The 18,981-nt window shown below is 44.1% G+C and overlaps 2 protein-coding genes across 3 annotated transcripts in view; both read right to left on the bottom strand.

Annotated features, from left to right (window-relative positions):
- On the bottom strand, nucleotides 1-7,109 carry LOC109897267 (all-trans-retinol 13,14-reductase). The gene is made up of 12 exons (XM_031834970.1): nucleotides 6,170-7,109; nucleotides 5,293-5,475; nucleotides 4,665-4,913; nucleotides 4,126-4,314; nucleotides 3,651-3,848; nucleotides 3,362-3,481; nucleotides 3,083-3,221; nucleotides 2,791-2,949; nucleotides 2,396-2,505; nucleotides 1,862-2,028; nucleotides 1,401-1,560; nucleotides 1-1,139 (listed from the first exon to the last, which is right to left on the bottom strand). Exons 1-12 carry the CDS (start codon nucleotides 6,333-6,335, stop codon nucleotides 985-987), a joined length of 1,995 nt encoding a protein of 664 aa, XP_031690830.1. The 5' UTR covers nucleotides 6,336-7,109; the 3' UTR covers nucleotides 1-984.
- A 135-nt stretch (nucleotides 7,110-7,244) lies between these two features.
- The window catches only part of LOC109897574 (MAGUK p55 subfamily member 2-like), a 34,592-nt gene continuing 22,855 nt past the window's right edge, over nucleotides 7,245-18,981 (bottom strand). For both annotated transcript variants that reach the window (XM_031833877.1, XM_031833876.1), the window contains 9 exons: nucleotides 14,279-14,434; nucleotides 13,726-13,953; nucleotides 12,184-12,315; nucleotides 11,903-12,008; nucleotides 11,148-11,219; nucleotides 10,773-10,934; nucleotides 10,320-10,522; nucleotides 10,061-10,189; nucleotides 7,245-8,971 (listed from right to left, as the gene is read on the bottom strand). In XM_031833877.1, the coding sequence (XP_031689737.1) occupies nucleotides 8,795-8,971; nucleotides 10,061-10,189; nucleotides 10,320-10,522; nucleotides 10,773-10,934; nucleotides 11,148-11,219; nucleotides 11,903-12,008; nucleotides 12,184-12,315; nucleotides 13,726-13,953; nucleotides 14,279-14,434 (1,365 nt within the window). In that variant the 3' untranslated portion in view covers nucleotides 7,245-8,794. The remainder of the gene's footprint in view (nucleotides 8,972-10,060; nucleotides 10,190-10,319; nucleotides 10,523-10,772; nucleotides 10,935-11,147; nucleotides 11,220-11,902; nucleotides 12,009-12,183; nucleotides 12,316-13,725; nucleotides 13,954-14,278; nucleotides 14,435-18,981) is intronic.

Here is an 18,981-nt window from a genome sequence, read left to right on the forward strand (position 1 = left end):
GGGGGGGGGGGGGTGTGCAAAGTGCACCTTAATGAGTTGTCTATCCCACAGAAGCACTTCAATGGAAACGAAACATAAAACACACCCATGTTTCTGCCTGCGATCTGACTAAAGAGTAGCAATCATTTACGACTGTGAGGAATCCAGCGATGTCACTTTTTTTCCGAACATCATTAAACAAAGCTAAAGAGATGGCAACGTGTAACCATAACAGGTAAGAAATAAAGACACCGTATTTTCATTCAATATAAGACAACATGGTACTGTTACATGAAACTGATAGACAGGGTCATAGACAGGGTGATAGACAGGGTCATAGACAGGGTGATAGACAGGGTCATAGACAGGGTGATAGACAGGGTCATAGACAGGGTGATAGACAGGGTCATAGACAGGGTGATAGACATGGTGATAGACATGGTGATAGACAGGGTGATAGACAGGGTCATATAGACAGGGTGATAGACATGGTCATAGACAGGGTCATAGACAGGGTCATAGACAGGGTCATAGACAGGGTGATAGACAGGGTCATAGACAGGGTCCTAGACAGGGTCATAGACAGGGTCATAGACAGGGTCATAGACAGGGTCATAGATAGGGTCATAGACAGGGTCATAGACAGGGTGATAGACAGGGTCATAGACAGGGTGATAGACAGGGTCATAGACAGGGTCATAGACAGGGTCATAGACAGGGTTATAGACAGGGTGATAGACAGGGTTATAGACAGGGTGATAGACAGGGTCATAGACAGGGTCATAGACAGGGTCATAGACAGGGTCATAGACAGGGTGATAGACAGGGTCATAGACAAGGTGATAGACAGGGTGATAGACAGGGTCATAGACAGGGTGATAGACAGGGTCATAGACAGGGTCATAGATAGGGTGAAGAAATGTGACATACTGTATGCAATAGCCTACACGGTATTGGTTTATGTAATGATTTTGACTGTGGTCAGTGCTGTGTCCAAATAGTTTCTCAGGCCTTGTTACGAGCCTTTTCACGAGTCTGCTTTTTGAGCTGTTTCTTCAGCGCTAGGAGGTCCATGTAGAGAATACGGTCCAGAACTGTCGAGGCACACAGGATTCCTCCGTGCAGAGCACCGGCCATCCCGTTACAGAACACGTCCTGGCCTGGGGTTCAGAACAAGATAAACAAAGGGTTTGCTGATATGAAAACTACTGACAGTAGGTTTGAACAATGTGTAGAACCATTTAGAATAGATCAGAAACAGTATTATCTATGGTAGCACCTTAAAATGACTTTCAGTTCTTGCATGTTACGCTGCTGAGTAACTCATAGAACTGCCACAGTCAAGCATCACCTTGTGCCTTTGTGACCAATGTACTCAAAAACAACTCAAATACTACCACAGTGACCCATTTCTTTCTCACCGGTGAGGTAGAGTCCCTTAACAGGGGTGGGGGGCCGGGTTCTGGCCACCGTCTCCGGGCTGAAGCGGTCCAGGTTGTGTTCAGCCCCATACATCTCCCCACGCGGGGCGCCCAAGTAGTGCATGTTGGTCAGGGGAGTGGAAGCCTCCATATACACCACCTATAGCGAGACACAAGGTACCCAGTGAGCAAACTCGGTTGAAAGACGGTTTTTCAACATCTTTCAACCAAAAATACGTATTTTCAACACCTTGTGCTGGTAGGTACAGAGACAGCCAGCAGGTATGAGACATTACAATTGGATGACATTATTGCCTCAAAGAAGACTTGATTCCAAGCACAATGGGTGTGATAACGAATTGCCTCTTTGGATTGTCAAAGAAACTCTACTCTACTTAATACATCAGTAAATTGAATATGACCGTGTATTTTGCTCAAATTACGCTATATTTTCAAAGTACCTTATCCCTGAGCTGAGGGAAGACAACCAGTGCCCAGTCTAGGAGCTCCTTGGCCATGCTCATCTTCAGGTCTTCGTAATCGGGCCCTCTCTTGTTTATCTTGGTATCTTTCCAGTCCTCAAACCACTCAAACTTGGCCATGGTCAACAGAGTCATACAGGACTTCCCTGTTGGGAGGTGGAGAGAGAGTCTTAGAACACAATCATTTGAGCTATAAAAACTCTCTCTCATAATTAATACGTGAAACTATTTCCTTTTTTTTTTGGGGGGGGGTGAAAATCGACCTTCAGCAGCATTGAAGTACCGATCATCACTGCTCATCTCAAATGTTTTATTCCATATATTACACTTTACTCTGTCTTTTCGGTGTTTCTGTTGGTGTGATGGGTGCTCTATGAATTTCAAATACGGCGTTATATTCTATATAGGAAGGGTTTCACTGTTGGTCTACAGCTGTTGTTTTTACGAAGCATGTGACAAATGAAATTGGATTGATTTATCATTGGTGCGGGTGTGTGTTGTTGAGGCAGCTACCTGGATGGCGGGTACCGGAGGTGGGGTCTTTGGCAGAGGGGGAATGAATGAACATCATGGGGATGTTCCCCACCACCTCCTCTCGGCTCAGAGAGCTGTAGCGCTCCATCCTACAATCAAAACACGCTGAAATAAGTCTACATGTGATTTAAAAGTGAAGGCATGTAATACTGTGGTTAGGCCCTCAAAAGTGCAAGGGATTTCACAAAGTGCAGTTCATTTCATTTCATTTTCTCTGCACATACAGGAGTAAGTAATTAAGGCCTAGTGCACTCATTTGGCGTGGAAACATTTTGATTTAATTTATCTGTATATTATATTATTTCATTCTGATTTGTCAGGGGATGCTGCAGCACCCTCAGCATCCCTACTTCCCACAGCTACGGGTGTCACACCTTTCCCCCATCCCTAGCAAACACAGCTCATGAAACGAGTTGCATTCTACACTGAAGATCGTGATTAGCTGATTACTGGAGTCAGGGGTTTTAGCTGGGGCTGGCTGGGGCAAAAGTGTAACACCAATCAGGCCCCCCAATGACTGGAGTTGCCCATCCCTGAATTAAATAGAACACAATAAGAACACAAATGTCGTACTGTATTTCGCTACAGAACGAACAAAGACCAAATGAACGAGCGAGTGACAGAATCAAAGAGAATACAATTCAAGAGACCCGCTACTGTACTAACAGTGTGTCCAGGTCGTTTTCTTTGTACATCCAGTAGTTCATAGAGGTGATGCCCAGCTCCTCCTTCGTGCCGTCCAGACCCACAAACACCAGGAAGTTGCCCATTCCATGCTGCATCCTCCCCAGCAGGGCCTGGATGTCTGGGAACATAGAACACATCTGATTAGTCCAAATCAGTCCGACACTGTCTACTCGTCACGTTTCCTCATGTTTCAACCTGTTTCAGTTTCAAGTTCAGCATGGCTAGAGTTCAGTACAATTCATGACTGCCCCCACTCACCCGGCTTGGCCTGTATCTCTGGGGGCAGGAACTTCTCAAAGGTGTTGAAGATGCCAGCGTTGGAGATGACTACTGGAGCCAACACCTCCACCTCCTCCTGACCTTTCCTCACCGTCACACCTGACAACCAGGGGTCAACCAGAGGTCAGTGGACATAGACCAACAACTCACTTTGCAACGAGTCTAATGTAAAGCCAAAGATTCCCATGGAAGACGGTCAACAGTAAGCATATCTAATAGTACAATGAGTCATTGATTTAGTGCTTTCCCCCCGGAACTAGATACTGACCATACGCTGAGCCCTCCTCATTCAGAAGGACCGTCTGTACAGGGGCTCTGACCAGCACAGCGCCACCTGCCTTCCGGATGACTGGGATGATGTGGAAGGCGATCTCACTGGCCCCTCCAATGGGGTAGTAGGCTCCCCTCTTATAGTGCTGCAGCAGTAGAGTATTCATTAGGAAACTGGATTCCTTAGGGGGAACACCTACCCACAGGGGAAACAGTTACATTTCACATTAGAGCAGGGGTTGCCAACCTTTTTCCCCCAGGGACCCCCAAACCACTACATTACAGAACATGCAGAGAGAGAGAGAAATGTAACCACAGGCTCTACATCCAAGAAGGACAGAAGAGCACTCAATTGTGTGTTCTAGGACTATGTTGTAAACTAGCAAGAGTGTGTCAGTTTAGTTCGGGAAAATAGTTGTCCAATGAAAAAGTATTGGAATTCACACTGGGAGTGGATGTGTATAGGGACTGACCATAGAAGAGGTATGCGGAGAGGGCGTGCAGGTCTTTGTTCTTGGTCAGAGTGGCCATCTTCTCTGTGTGTTTGGTGATGGCCATGCGGAACACTGAGGAGATGCGCTCTAATAGGCCGGTCCGAGCCAGGAAGTCTACCAGCCACATGGGCATCATCTTGAGGCCGGCCAGGAGATTGATACGACGAGCTGCCTTCTGCAGCATGGGGATGACATGAGAGGGGTTACGATCACACACACGCAAACACAAACACATGCACGCATGCACACACACACACATTGGACTAGTAACCGAAAGGTTGCAAGTTCGAATCCCCGAGCTGACAAGGTACAAATCTGTCGTTCTGCCCCTGAACAGGCAGTTAACCCACTGTTCCTAGGCCGTCATTGAAAATAAGAATTTGTTCTTAACTGACTTGCCTAGTAAAATAAAGGTAAAATAAAATTAAAAACACACACACACACACACACACACACACACACACACACACACACACACACACACACACACACACACACACACACACACACACACACACACACTACCTTCATATACTTGAAATATTCATTCAAGGCCTCCACATCATCAGGAAACTGCCTCTTCAGGCTCTCAGCCATCTCCGTCTTCCCAGAGAGGATGTGGTAGTCCCTGCGGTCTTCACCCTGACCTAGGATCAGTGTGTCAAAGTGCTGCTCCAACCTGTTGAACTGGATCTGGCCCTCACTGATCTGGTCCAGAGCCACACGAAACATGCTGTTCTCATGGAGCTGGCCCAGGTAGTGGATCCCTGACAGAGGGAGGGGGTAGAGGTGGCGAGAGAATATTTGCTGGATCATTTGTGCATGTATTAGAAGCTTATCCTGCCCAATGATCCTCCCTCATGACTGTGCCGAGATTGAGTTCATCAAACACCACTCGCCATTTCATTTTGCTTCATCTCTGCAGCCCTGAACCAACTCTTGCGTGGAGCACTGGCCTCTGGCCGTCTGTCACCACCCACCAGAGACTAGTTTTCGCTTTGTAAATTCTCAATGAAACAAGTTCTGCTTTTTCCCCCGAGATTAACAAACACGAATAACCTTACTAGCCCGAACAACTTGAGTTATATGCACTTTAAGGCCTCATTGAGTGTGGTCCATGGGCGGTTCTGTCACAGTGGCTCTTACCTACGTCAAACTCAAAGCCCTGGTTCTCAAAGGTGTGAGTGCACCCTCCAGCCTGGTCATGCTGCTCTAGAACCACAACCCTCTTCCCTGCTTTGGCTAGAACCGCTGCTGCTGTCAGCCCCCCGATACCGCTGCCAATCACTATAGCGTCAAGGTTCTCCGGGACACGGTCCACTCTGAAACCTGGAAATGTTGATAGGGGGAGGGGGGGGGGGTTAATATCATCATAGATATAGGCAGAAAAGAGGATATCCTATTCGTAAAAGTGAAGTGTGTTTGTGTGTACTTTCTGCTCGGTTCATTTTCACATGTTGGCGTTGAAGTCGATTCTAAAAAAACAATCACTCAGAATAACATCAATGTGATTTAGACAGACAATCACCGGGGAGTCGACCATCTAATTGGGAAGACTGGCGGATGCGTCAGGCAACGTGGATGCACTTTTTCCTTTTTCGTCATCCACACTGTAATATTTCCAAGAGCTGCTACGTTTGTCACACCATGCACATGCCTCACACCCGTTGTTTTAATATTTCATTCAAATGCTTAGGTCATATTTGTAACCCTTGTCAAGTTCAGGGTATTGCTGTCAAATAACCATTCATTGTTTAAGCACATAATGTTGAAGCCTACATTATATTAGATATGGCCTTGTCAGACATCAACACAACAGTAACAGATCAATGTTTGACGTTATATGTATACAGTAACCCAATCCAGAGATGGATATATTCCTGTCTCTTCTATTCATAGCACGGTGTCATTTTCAACAGCAGTTCAAAAACACAGCTAACTAATTCCCCCATCTTACTTAGTCAAAATGTCAGCAAACCTAGCATCATCAACAACATTGAGTCCTGTACCATTGACAACTCACCTTTCTTCAGCACCTCATCTCTCTGCTTCTTGTCGGTCACCAATGGCCCCGGTGGTCGCAGGCACTCCTGGGAAAAGACTCTCTTTCTCTTGGAATAATTTAGAATGTAGACGGTCACCCAGGCCACCGCCAAAGCAGTGAACACACCAAACAGCACTGGCCACATCGTGGACAGTTCGGCAGGAGGTTAGAGGCACAGGGAGCACGGTTATCTGTCACGTCCTGAAGGAAACACCTACGCTTGCTGGAACTGTTTTTAGTATTGTGCTTGTTGGTTGGTAGATGGCTGAATGTCCTGAGCTGGAAAATATCCTAAAGACACCTGGCCACCTTTGACCTACAAAGGCAAAGAGATTCCCTGTCTGTTGCGGAAGAGACTGAAGGTTGAAGCAGTTGGGGGAACTGAGGGATGGAAAGAAAGAAGAGAATGATATATATAACACAGATGATTAAATCATCTAAATCACCCACCATTTGTGCTTTGGCCTTTGGGGATGAGGAGTGACAATGGGCAGGGCTCTTAGAAACACAGGGGAACTGTTTCTATCAGTATTATCTGACGAGGCATTGATAATCTAATATGTGATGCTAGTTTCATTTAATATCAGTTGGAACAATCCATTCTTTTTAGTGACAGTGGAAAATGGAGTCAGATGAGGTCATTATGGCGTGGAATGCATATCCTCCTGATAGGCCTACCAATAGTACGTTATCATGTGCTTGGGCTACCACATGTGTTCTTAACACTGGAAAACCCTTGCACGTGGGCCTAAAAAGTGGGAGAGTTTCTGCTGTTTCTTAAACCCCCTAATAAATGTAGCTTTAATGGGATGCTATGGGGTGGCAGGTAGTCTAGTGGTTAGAACGTTGGGCCAGTAACCGAAAGGTTGCTAGATGGAATCCCCCGAGGTGACAAGGTTAAAACAAACATCTATTGTTCTGCCCCCGAACAAGGCGGTTCTGTTCCTAGACCGTCATTGTAAATAAGAATTTGATATTAACTGACGTGCCTAGTTAAATAAAGGTTAAATAAAAAATGGATCCTTCCACAGAATCAGACGCCAATTTGGTCTCATTGATTTTAAGAATTTAATTGTGCGCATCATCAAATGCATAGTTAATTTTCCTTTAAACAATACACTGTTACTGTAGTTAGCGTTTGCCTCTAGTCTATTGTCTATCTACATTCACAGTCTGTCATTTACAGTACATCTAGAAACGGTGACTGATACACAGTCAAATACAGAGGCATCTTGAAATTGTTCAATCATGAATTCATCTAATTGAAATCTCCAAACTCATATTCTTGGTGTTTGAAAATGCCATGGATACATGTGAGCATCATGGAATGTAGAAACCATACTAAAAATAAGAGCCTATGACCTTACACTCATCGGGAGTACACAAACTTGTCATTGTTGTGTGTCGTGTGTCATTCCTCTGGAGTTTCCAGGGTCATATTTATTAGGGCACATTATAGCTAAATGTTTCGCAACAGAAAACAAAAACAAGCGTATCCTATTGGAGAAGTAGTACATCCTCTGTTTTCTTCTGTTTCGTGTCTAGTGCCTTTAGCTTTCTCTTTCCCAAACGAATTATCACCAAATTTCCCAAAGCCTGGGGTGCATCAATTTCAACTGACCCAATAGACCACGCATCCTGTACTACTGCATCACAAGGTCCTCTGTTGCGAAAGTGTAATAAAGAGGTCTGCCCAGTTGAACAAGTAAAATGGCTCCAGAGTTTTACTTGATGGGTTCCTTGCTGTTGGTTACCCAGAAGGCCTGATGAATGGCGCCAGAAGGCCTTCTTTGTAACCAACATCAAGCAACCCATCGTGTAAAAATATGGAGATGTTAATTTGTCAAATTGGTGTGTACTGTACTGTACAGCAGACCTGGGTGGAAATAGTATTTTATTTTTAATAAAATAGAAAGAAGGCTTTCGACACATCAAAAACACATAGAAAGTGCCCGTGTGGTCACATAAATAAAGGTTGTATTTACAGTCTATCTGTCATACACATCTCTCTGTGTATCTACATGCTATCTTCAAATTATTTGAATGTTTTATGTTCACACCTCAGCGTCTTGCGTTTTTGAAACGATAGAAAAAAGAAGTACTCAACAGTAGGTGTCAAAAAGGGTTTCAACTTGAACTCCCCGTACAAGAAATAGAATTTGGTAATAAAAATAGAATTTGGGGAATAAGACAGCTGGCTGTGTGTGTGTGTGTGTGTATTCTGAATGTCCATTTAATGATTCATGTAAACATAGACAAACTACTGCTGACCTAAAGAATCAATGTACCGAACATGATTATGGTTAAGACACTCTGCAACCACACGAATGCACGCACACACAGACACACACACATGCACACACACACACACCAGAATCACATAATGTCCAAACAAGAAAATCCTTGACGTTTTGTCGACAAATTTCCAAAAGCAATATGTACACAGCAAAAAGAATGCTGTCAGTTCAGTCTTATGTATGGGGTCCAAAGGTCAGAGGTCCAGAGGTCACTGTGATGATGAGCCAGACAGCATCATCGGATGTCTTGTGTTGACGAATGAGAGAACAAGTGTTCAACACCAGCCTCTTGTCCTTCTGTCTCTCACTAGAAGACCCAGGTGACTGGGACCCACTGCTGGGTAGCAGAGACCTTCTCCAGAGCTGCCTTCAGGTTCTTGTAGCTCTCGTCCAGGTTGTCGTTGACGATGGTGAGGTCAAAGTAGTGTCCGTAGGCCGTCTGGATGCGAGGGCTCTCGTCCACTGTTCTCTTTAGCTCTGAGTCCTACAGAGAACAAAGACGGAGGTTGATAGAACTTAGAGTAACAGGAAGGGAAGAGGCCCGGCACAAGCTAATTAGTTATGTTTATGAGGCGCCAATAGACATGTAGACATGCAGCTATTGAGCAACGTTTGGGCGTTTCAGCTTTACAGCAAGTTGTGGCCTTGGGTCTATAACGTTCTATCAGTGCAAAGCATAGTTCTACCTGAACTAGTCATGTTCACTGTTGCTATTTGAATATATAAATGATAGAATAACACTATTGTACCCAGATAAAGTCAGAATACGTCCTCAAGTACATCAAGAAATGCATTATGATCATCAGACGAATGACTGTCGTCACTGAACAACGATGTGACATCGTTTACTTCTGACATTTCTGACAGTGTTGTCGGCAAAGACACGTCCTGATTCGTCCGTCTGCATTTGTTCAGGCTTGTGATTGGATAGCTCCAGGTTCAAATGGGTTCATGCAGTTCGAACTTTCTAGTTTTGACTTTTTTTTCCACTTGTACTTTAAAAAAAATCTAACTTCACAGATGTACAGTATAAAGAACCATCTGAAGATCTATTAAATGTGGCTCACTCATTTTTGACAAAAAAAATCTGTGAATTTGGATGGATGTCCTTTAGGTGGTGGGCCATTCTTGATACACACGGGAGACAGCGTGAAAAATCCAGCAGCATTGCAGTTCTTGACACAAACCAATGTGCCTGGCACCTACTACCATACCCCATTCAAAGGCACTTAAATGTTTTTTCTTTCCCGTTCACCCTCTGAATTGCACACATACACAATCTATTTCTCAATTGTTCCAAGGCTTAAAAATCCTTCTTTAACTGTGTCTCCGCCCCTTCATCTACACTGATTGATGTGGATTTAACAGGTGACGTCAATAAGGGATCATAGCTTTCACCTGGTCAGACTATGTCATGGAAAGAGTAGGTGTCCTTAATGTTTTGTATACTCAGTGTATAATGGCTAAACAAAGTGAGGCATGTTGGTCTTCCTGAATGAAAGACATAGTCAGTAGCTGTCAGTCATTATCCATTCAGTCATTATCCTCTGTTTGGCTTCACCCTAGTGCTTACCGTCAGCTGCTTGGTGACGACTCCAGTCTCGATGGCCGACTGGTTCATGGCCTTGAGGACCTCAAAATCAGGGGCCTCGATGAACACCACGTAAGGCAGGAACTCAGACGTCCACAGTACCTTCAAGGCCTGGAAGTAGTGCAAGGAAAACAATGTCTGTAAGAGGTACCAATGTCTGTAACTGTTAAAACCTTGAGTTCACCCATATAGGGCTCCAGATTGTGGTGTGTGAGGTCACAATGTGGCCAATCGCTCCTACCTGAGGATTGGCGTCCAGTACACAGATGCGACCGGCCTCCACCACCTCATGGATGGAGTCCATCTTGGTGCCGTAGAGATTGCCGTCGTACTCGCCATGCTCCAGGTAGCGACCGTTCTTGATGTCTACCTCCATCTTGCTCCGCGAGGTGAAGGCATACATCTGGCCATCCCGCTCCCCTAACTTTGGCTTTCTGGAGGTGTCTGGAGGAGGCAAGAATATCATCTACATTTTAGTTATTTAGCAGACAATCTCATCCAGAGCGACTTGCTGGAAACTATTTCAACAATCACTAGTTACTGTATGAAGGTGTCCTAACACAATGGATTCAATCCAAAAATCCAAAGAACATTCTTGGATTGTCAGAACTCTACATCAACAGCTAGCTTTAGCATGTTAGCATTTTTGTTGTTGTTGTTAATTAGTTGGAAAGTTAGCGTTAGCAACACTCACGGGGGATGGTGGTGCCGTAGTGCTGTGGGTCAGACAGCAGCAGTTTGTTCTTCAGGCTGCGTCGGCCCACTCCCAAAGCACCAATCAGAACCAACGTCTTCCTGCGGAACGGAGGCACCTTGGCAACATCCTCATAGATCAGTAACTCATGCCTGTCAAAGTCTAAGAGATAGAGAAATAGAGAGATAGAGAGAGAGACAGAGACAGAAACAGAGAGACAGAGACAGAGAGAGAGAGAGAGAGAGGGGGGGGGGGGTGAATAAAAACAATGACAGATAAAGACAGAGAAATACAGTGACAAATTGATAGCTTTATTTATGTGTCAACCTTTCAATGTAACCTACAGAAAATTCTCAGTATTCATAGAATTCCCACCTGCATTCTTAGTGGTTAGATACATCATCTTTTTCTTCTTGTTCTTTCCCGCCAATCCAGTACAAAGGTTTCCTGTCACAATAACACACATGTAAACAACGATGATCCCATACAAACATAATCCCACACAAACATGATCCCATACAAACTCCATCTATCCACATGTATCCACAGGTATTCACATGGTTTTCTTATTGATCATTCATTAGATTTTTACACTAGGGGGCAGTATACAACAATGCCAAGTAGAGATCATGGGTACAAAAAGATGGAAACATTCCGAAATGGACCTGGGGCTTTCCCACCCGGACCCAATATGCATAAATATTTGTTTTAAATAAAGAGACCCGTTCTGAACGGACCCGAGGACAACTAGACCCATTCAGTATAGACCTGGATGCTGACTCGATCCGAGTAAATTTAAATCTACTTTATTAACCCGGAGCTGATCACGCAAAGAGGGAGAGGAGGGAGAGGTTTCGCTCTAGCCGGTGTGGGAGGGAGTGTGTTAATGTGAGCAAGTGACACAGGGTGGAGGGAGGGAGAGACGAGAGACATCAACCAACAAAGCCGACTTGTGCTATAGTAAACTAATAGCTGCCATAGCTAGGTTATATATCATCCAATTGCTCTAACAACTAGGCTACCTGCCTCCCCAATACATAGCTTTCTGCATATTTTGCACGGCAGAAAACAAATGAAAGAAAGCTGATTTAAGATGTCTGCTATACTGTTACATATGCATAGGGTCCTACCTGGGGGAGCTAGCTCCACGTCTCTCTTGACAAAGGCTTTTCTCTTCTCCTCCAGCAGCTGACTGGGGATCAGCCCAGCACTGCCTCCCTCCACACAACGACGAGCCTGACAGACCCACAGGATGAACCTCTCATCAATACTTAGACCCCCCAGCACGCACACCGTTTACCGATAGGAACGAGTAGCCAAATATAGAGGTGATAGTATTGACAGCAGAAGCAATACACAAAACAATGTGTGTTACATACAGTACATGGCAAAATAATCCCTATGGACCCACCTGCCACCAGTTGAGGTCACCCTGATTGACGATCTGCAGGATGTCACCGGTGTAGAACTTAAGCCCCGCCTCTTTACACGGGATCAGGTTGTCAGTGGCCGGGTCATAGTCATAGTGACACTTCACAAACACCTGTGGGGAACAGGAAGTCGATACATCCAGATGGTTACGAGTCTGTTACTGTTGGATAGTGTTGAACATTTCGTGCCAAATTCAAAAGGAGAAGCTTGAGTCGTGCACATTTCCAACTTGCAAAGTCTACATTTAAACTTAAATACATCTGCACATCTATCACTCCAGTGTTTCATTGCTATGTTGTAATTATTTCGCCACTATGACCTATGCATTGCCTTACCTCCGTTATCCTACCTCATTTGCACACACTGTATAGCCCTTTCCTATTGTGTTATTGACTGTATGTCTGTTTAATCCATGTGTAACTCTGTGTTGTTGTCTGTGTCGCACTGCTTTGCTTTATCTTGGCCAGGTCGCAGTTATAAATGAGAACTTGAACTAGCCTACCCCGGGTTAAATAATGGGAAAATAAATCAAATGTTTATCGAAGTGGCCATTTTTGCTCTAGAGCCCTCCGTATGTGCATTCAGAGTATAAAGCCGTATACAGTATTCCAGCTGATCACAGCAGGCAAGAATTCACAAGAATGCATGAAAACAAAGCACTTTCTACAATCCTCCCATGAACTACATTAGGCCTAGTGCAAACATCAACTCTTCCTCAGCAGCCATAACACCCTTCTGCTGACGACTTTCAGACTAACTTTCCACCCCCCCTCCACAGCCCACCAGCCACAGACCGAGAGAAGATAAAAGGGAAGAAATCCCCCAAAATGACATAAAGGGATTACTCAGCCCTCTGCCTGGTGGTATCCATGACAACCAGAGGGGGTGAACACTAGCAGACAATGTGACACTGTCATAATCCACCCCTCAAAGTATATATTCTTAGAGCCAGTAAATTATGTGCAAACTGTGTAGTAGATTGAAGTTCATTGGCAGGGGCAGATTAGTGCATTTACCTACCGCAGGGCACTAGATGAGTATTTGGGTACAATAGTGGGGACCTGTCTGTGGGGCTTATGGCTCGTCTGTCTGGAGGCATGGGGCTCTTGTTAAACCTGTCTGTTGGGCTGGTAGCATGCTGTTACAGTAAGTGTTGTGTATGTTAACCCTTACCTGTCCACTAGCAGTTTGTTAGATCACACTTCATTTTGATAGTCTGGATTGTCCATCTGTAGATTCTCTACAATCAAAAAACGATCTGTTGATAAGCAACTCCTTGCTAAGGTTATGGTTAGGGTTAGGTTTAGAATAAGGGTTAGGGTAAGGCTTAAGGTTAGGGTAAGGCTTAAGGTTAAGGTAAGGGTTAAGTTAGGGTTAGTAGATAGTTAGTTAAAATGTTACTAATTGTCTGTTGAGCATCTACAGATGGGACTATCCCCACCCCCCCAAAACAAAAAAAATGTGTTATCGTTTGTTATTAACTTGTACTTTGTCTGGGGCCTTGGTACTTTATTGCTCGTACCTGTCCTGGCACGTGGCCCTCCTGATAGCTGGGGAGGATCTTGAGCACCACACTGCCGCTGGCATCCTGCAGCATCTCCTGCAGCACCCTCGGGTCCTCACCCACCTCCTTCCCATTCACCTCCTTGATGACGTCACCCGCGTGGAGGAGACCCTGCTGGTCGATCATCCCTCCGTGGAGGATCCTGGCAATCACCAGCTCCCCCGCCTCCACACGGAAAGTCACGCCCTGAACAGGTTCAAAACATATAAACCAATGGGGATGTGTGGAGTGGGATGTTCCTACTTTGGCACGAACTCTGTCCTCTCATCATTGTCCTTCTACAATGTCCAATATGTTCAATAAAATATCTAAAAATGACAAAATAATGGGAATTTCCTCTCCTGAAAAAAGGACATGAATGAGAATACACCACAATTTTACACTATGGTTAAAACCACTAGCCTGTTTGGGATTCAGCCAAAGGAGTAAGAGTTGACTAAAACACCTAAACTCTGGGTGCCATGCTATCTATAACAGATAGGTGATAGACAAAGAGCAAGGTGGTTCTAACCAGGTGTTCACCAGCTACTTTGCGGATGCCCACCATCCGGACGGTATCTGAGGGCACAGGCTGGTTGCTGACGGGGGGCTCCATGTAGGCACAGGGGCTGGGTGGAGGGGTGTCACACACCTGGGACGCCACCGAGTCATGGGTCTCCAGCAGAGACTGGGAACCAGTCGGCAGAGAAAGAACATTAGATTGACAGCAGACCGAGGCAATACTTCCTTAAGACTAAATAGTGTATTATGTGATGAAGGATGTGTCTACTCTGCACGTCCATGTAGGTGTACAGTGGGGCAAAAAAGTATTTAGTCAGCCACCAATTGTGCAAGTTCTCCCACTTAAAAAGATGAGAGAGGCCTGTAATTGTCATCATAGGTACACTTCAACTATAACAGACGAAATGAGAAAAAAAATCCAGAAAATCACATTGTAGGATTTTTAATGAATTTATTTGCAAATTATGGTGGAAAATAAGTATTTGGTCACCTACAAACAAGCAAGATTTCTGGCTCTCACAGACCTGTAACTTCTTCTTTAAGAGGCACACTCGTTACCTGTATTAATAGCACCTGTTTGAACTTGTTATCAGTATAAAAGACACCTGTCCACAACCTCAAACTCCATTATGGCCAGGACCAAAGAGCTGTCAAAGGACACCAGAAACAAAATTGTAGACCTGCACCAGGCTGGGAAGACTGAATCTGCAATAGGTAAGCAGCTTGGTTTGAAGAAATCAACTGTGGGAGCAATTATTAGGAAATGGAAGACATACAAGACCACTGATAATCTCCCTTGATCTGGGGCTCCACGCAAGATCTCACCCAGTGGGGTCAAAATGATCACAAGAACGGTGAGCATAAATCCCAGAACCACACGTGGGGACCTAGTGAATGACCTGCAGAGAGCTGGGACCAAAGTAACAAAGCCTACCATCAGTAACACACTACGCCGCCAGGGACTCAAATCCTGCAGTGCCAGACGTGTCCTCCTGCTTAAGCCAGTACATGTCCAGGCCCGTCTGAAGTTTGCTAGAGAGCATTTGGATGATCCAGAAGAAGATCATCATATGGCATATCATATGGTCAGATGAAACCAAAATGGAACTTTTTGGTAAAAACTCAACTCGTCGTGTTTGGAGGACAAAGAATGCTGAGTTGCATCCAAAGAACACCATACCTACTGTGAAGCATGGGGGTGGAAACATCATGCTTTGGGGCTGTTTTTCTGCAAAGGGACCAGGACGACTGATCCATGTAAAGGAAAGAATGGGGCCATGTATCGTGAGATTCTGAGTGAAAACCTCCTTCCATCAGCAAGGGCATTGAAGACGAAACGTGTCTGGGTCTTTCAGCATGACAATGATCCCAAACACACCGACTGGGCAACGAAGCATTTCAAGGTCCTGGAGTGGCCTAGCCAGTCTCCAGATCTCAACCCCATAGAAAATCTTTGGAGGGAGTTGAAAGTCTGTGTTGCCCAGCAACAGCCCCAAAACATCACTGCTCTAGAGGAGATCTGCATGGAGGAATGGGCCAAAATACCAGCAACAGTATGTGAAAACCTTGTGAAGACTTACAGAAAACGTTTGACCTCTGTCAAAGTATTGAGTAAAGTATTGAGATCAAGACAAACCAAAGAGAGGAGTCACAAAAAGCATAAATAAAGATCAAATTAATCACTAACCTTTGATGATCTTCGTCAGATGACACTCATAGGACTTCATGTTACACAATACATGTATGTTTTGTTCGATAAAGATCATATTTATATACAAAAATCTGAGTTTACATTGACGCGTTATGTTTAGTAGTTCCAAAACATCCGGTGATTTTGCAGAGAGCCACATCAATTTACAGAAATACTCATAATAAACATTGATAAAAGATACAACTATTATGCATGGAATTATAGATACACTTCTCCTTAATGCAACCGCTGTGTCAGATTTCAAAAGACCTTTACCGAAAAAGCACACCATGCAATAATCTGAGTACAGCGCTCAGACAACCAAATCAAGCCATAAAGATATCCGCCATGTTGTGGAGTCAACAGAAGTCAGAAATAACATTATAAATATTCACTTACCTTTGATGATCTTCATCAGAATGCACTCCCAGGAATCCCAGTTCCACAATAAATGTTTGATTTGTTCGATAAAGTCCATAATTTATGTCCAAATACCTCCTTTTTGTTCACACGTTTAGTCCAGTAATCCAAATTTACAGTTACAGTCTATAGAAGCATGTCAAATGAAGTATAGAATCAATCTTTAGAATGTTTTTATCATAAATCTTCAATAATGTTCCAACCTGAGAATTCCTTTGTCCTCAGAAATGAAATGGAACTCAAGCTAACTTTCACGTGAACGCGCGTGACCAGCTCATGCCACTCTGCCAGACCACTGAATCATTCAGCTCCCATTCCCCCCTCCTTCACAGTAGAAGCATCAAACAAGGTTCTAAAGACTGTTGACATCTAGTGGAAGCCTTAGGAAGTGCAATTTGACCCCATAGACACTGTGTATTCGATAGGCAAAGAGTTGAAAAACTACAAACCTCAGATTTCCCACTTCCTATTTGAATTTCTTTCTCAGATTTTTGCCTGCTATATGAGTTCTGTTATACTCACAGACATCATTCAAACCGTTTTAGAAACGTCAGAGTGTTTTCTATCCAAATCTACTAATGATATGCATATATTGGGCCTGAGTAGCAGGCAGTTTACTCTGGGCACCTTATTCATCCAAGCTACTCAATACTGTTATTAAGATGGAAATAAATATGTTTCAGAACGGTTTGGGGTTCTTTAAAAATAGTAAGTACACATACTTTGCACCTTAAAATATATATAAAAATCTTTCAAAATCATTAAAACTTTTTTTTTGCTCTCTTTGACTTTAATATGATTAATTAAGTATTTTTCATCAACATAGAGTGGAAGCCATTAATACTTCACAGAGTCTCCAAGATCCGCCCAAAATGTCCTTACTGCCTGGCTGACTTTCTCTTTGAAGTTCATTCACAGAGGGAAATGAGTTCAAAGTCAGCTGATCATGTCTTTAATGTAAAAGCAGATGCTTGAAAGTAATTATTGAGAGAATTAGTGGACATGAACAACTGAAGGGACGGTCCAGACACGACCATGGGTTCTGGGACTGAGTGGCATCTGGCACGAGCCTGGAATTTAGGCTTCCAGCCCAGTGGTTGTCTTAAGAGCAGATTTAGGATCCATCTATCCTTATTTAACGTAAACTTACCATGAAGAGGGATTTAGCAAATCTGTACTGGGATCAACACTTAAAGGCAAAGTGACCCACCTACACAGAGTATATGGGCCTCACTGCCAGACCAATTTAATTTGAACTTTTTTGGAATCATGCCACATGGTGGACAAGTAGTGCACCTACACCTTAAATCGGATTCATTGACAAACTGTGGTTCAAGGCAAATCAATATGTCAGGCCTCCCTTAGAAGTGCTAATTTTAGTCTGGGCTGTCACTTCTCATTTCCCCTGTAGGGGAGAGCCAGCGAGTGTGTGTGTGTGTGTGTGTGTGTGTGTGTGTGTGTGTGTGTGTGTGTGTGTGTGTGTGTGTGTGTGTGTGTGTGTGTGTGTGTGTGTGTGTGTGTGTGTGTGTGTGTGTGTGTGTGTGTGTGTGTGTGTGTGTGAGAGAGAGAGAGAGAGAGAGAGTAACTCCTCTCATCATCTGACATCAAAGCGGTCCAGCAGCAGTCATTAGTGCTGGGGCATGACAGTTCCACATCCTCAGATGTCGACATAGTTTGAGATTATATTACCCTCTTCAAGAGATGGCCTAATTTAAATCATTTAATTGACTTGCCCCAACTAATCATGAATAAATGAATAACAAAATGATAAAGACCTGTTGTGCTTTTAAAAAAAGATCTGTGTCTTAGTAGCCTTTGTTCCAAACCAACCGCCTGCATTTCCAGCAACAGTACCCAGACACGTCCCCTTTAATCACTGAGCAAGATTTAGTAGCCTTTGTTCCAAACCAACCCCCTGCATTTCCAGCAACAGTACACAGACACTTCCCCTTTAATCACTGAGCAAGACTTCAATGAAAGGTGCAAAACCCTTCTCCTTGGGTACCATTAATTGAACAAAAGGCTAAACACCCTATTTATTTCCTAAGCAATTGAATGATTCCTCTTTCTGTCTCCTTTGTTTACAGCTGTGGTTTCCTTTTCCCCTCAGACATGGATAGAGTTGCAATGACATACAGCTCTCCCTGCTATTTTCATTTGGTGGTAAATCATTTAACGGATTTGCAAAGGTTGATGCGTAACACCTTTTCTAAAATGCATGTCAGCAGAAGGGGGATATCAGTTGCAATTACATGCTGTAATGCCTCTCACCTTTTATAGAATGCATGTTCAGAGGGAGGGTGTCAGTTTACATGGCATTGTCTCTGTTGCCATACAGGGTTGTGAGTTCGTAAAGGCTTGAATGAGTGATAGCTTCTGGGAATGTGCTATGCATTTTTGGCACTGGAAATTCTTGGTTTTAGGACTGTGGGCCTTATTCAATCACTCTCTCTGGTTCGTGTGCGTGTGCGTGTGTGTGTGTGTGTGTGTGTGTGTGTGTGTGTGTGTGTGTACGTGTGTGTGTGTGTTTGTGTGTGTGTGTGTGCACGTGCGTGCGTGTGTGTGTATATGTGTGCGTGTGTGTGTGTATGGGTGTGTGTGAC

Source organism: Oncorhynchus kisutch, linkage group LG10, assembly GCF_002021735.2.
Source record: "Oncorhynchus kisutch isolate 150728-3 linkage group LG10, Okis_V2, whole genome shotgun sequence".
NCBI lineage: Eukaryota > Metazoa > Chordata > Actinopteri > Salmoniformes > Salmonidae > Oncorhynchus > Oncorhynchus kisutch.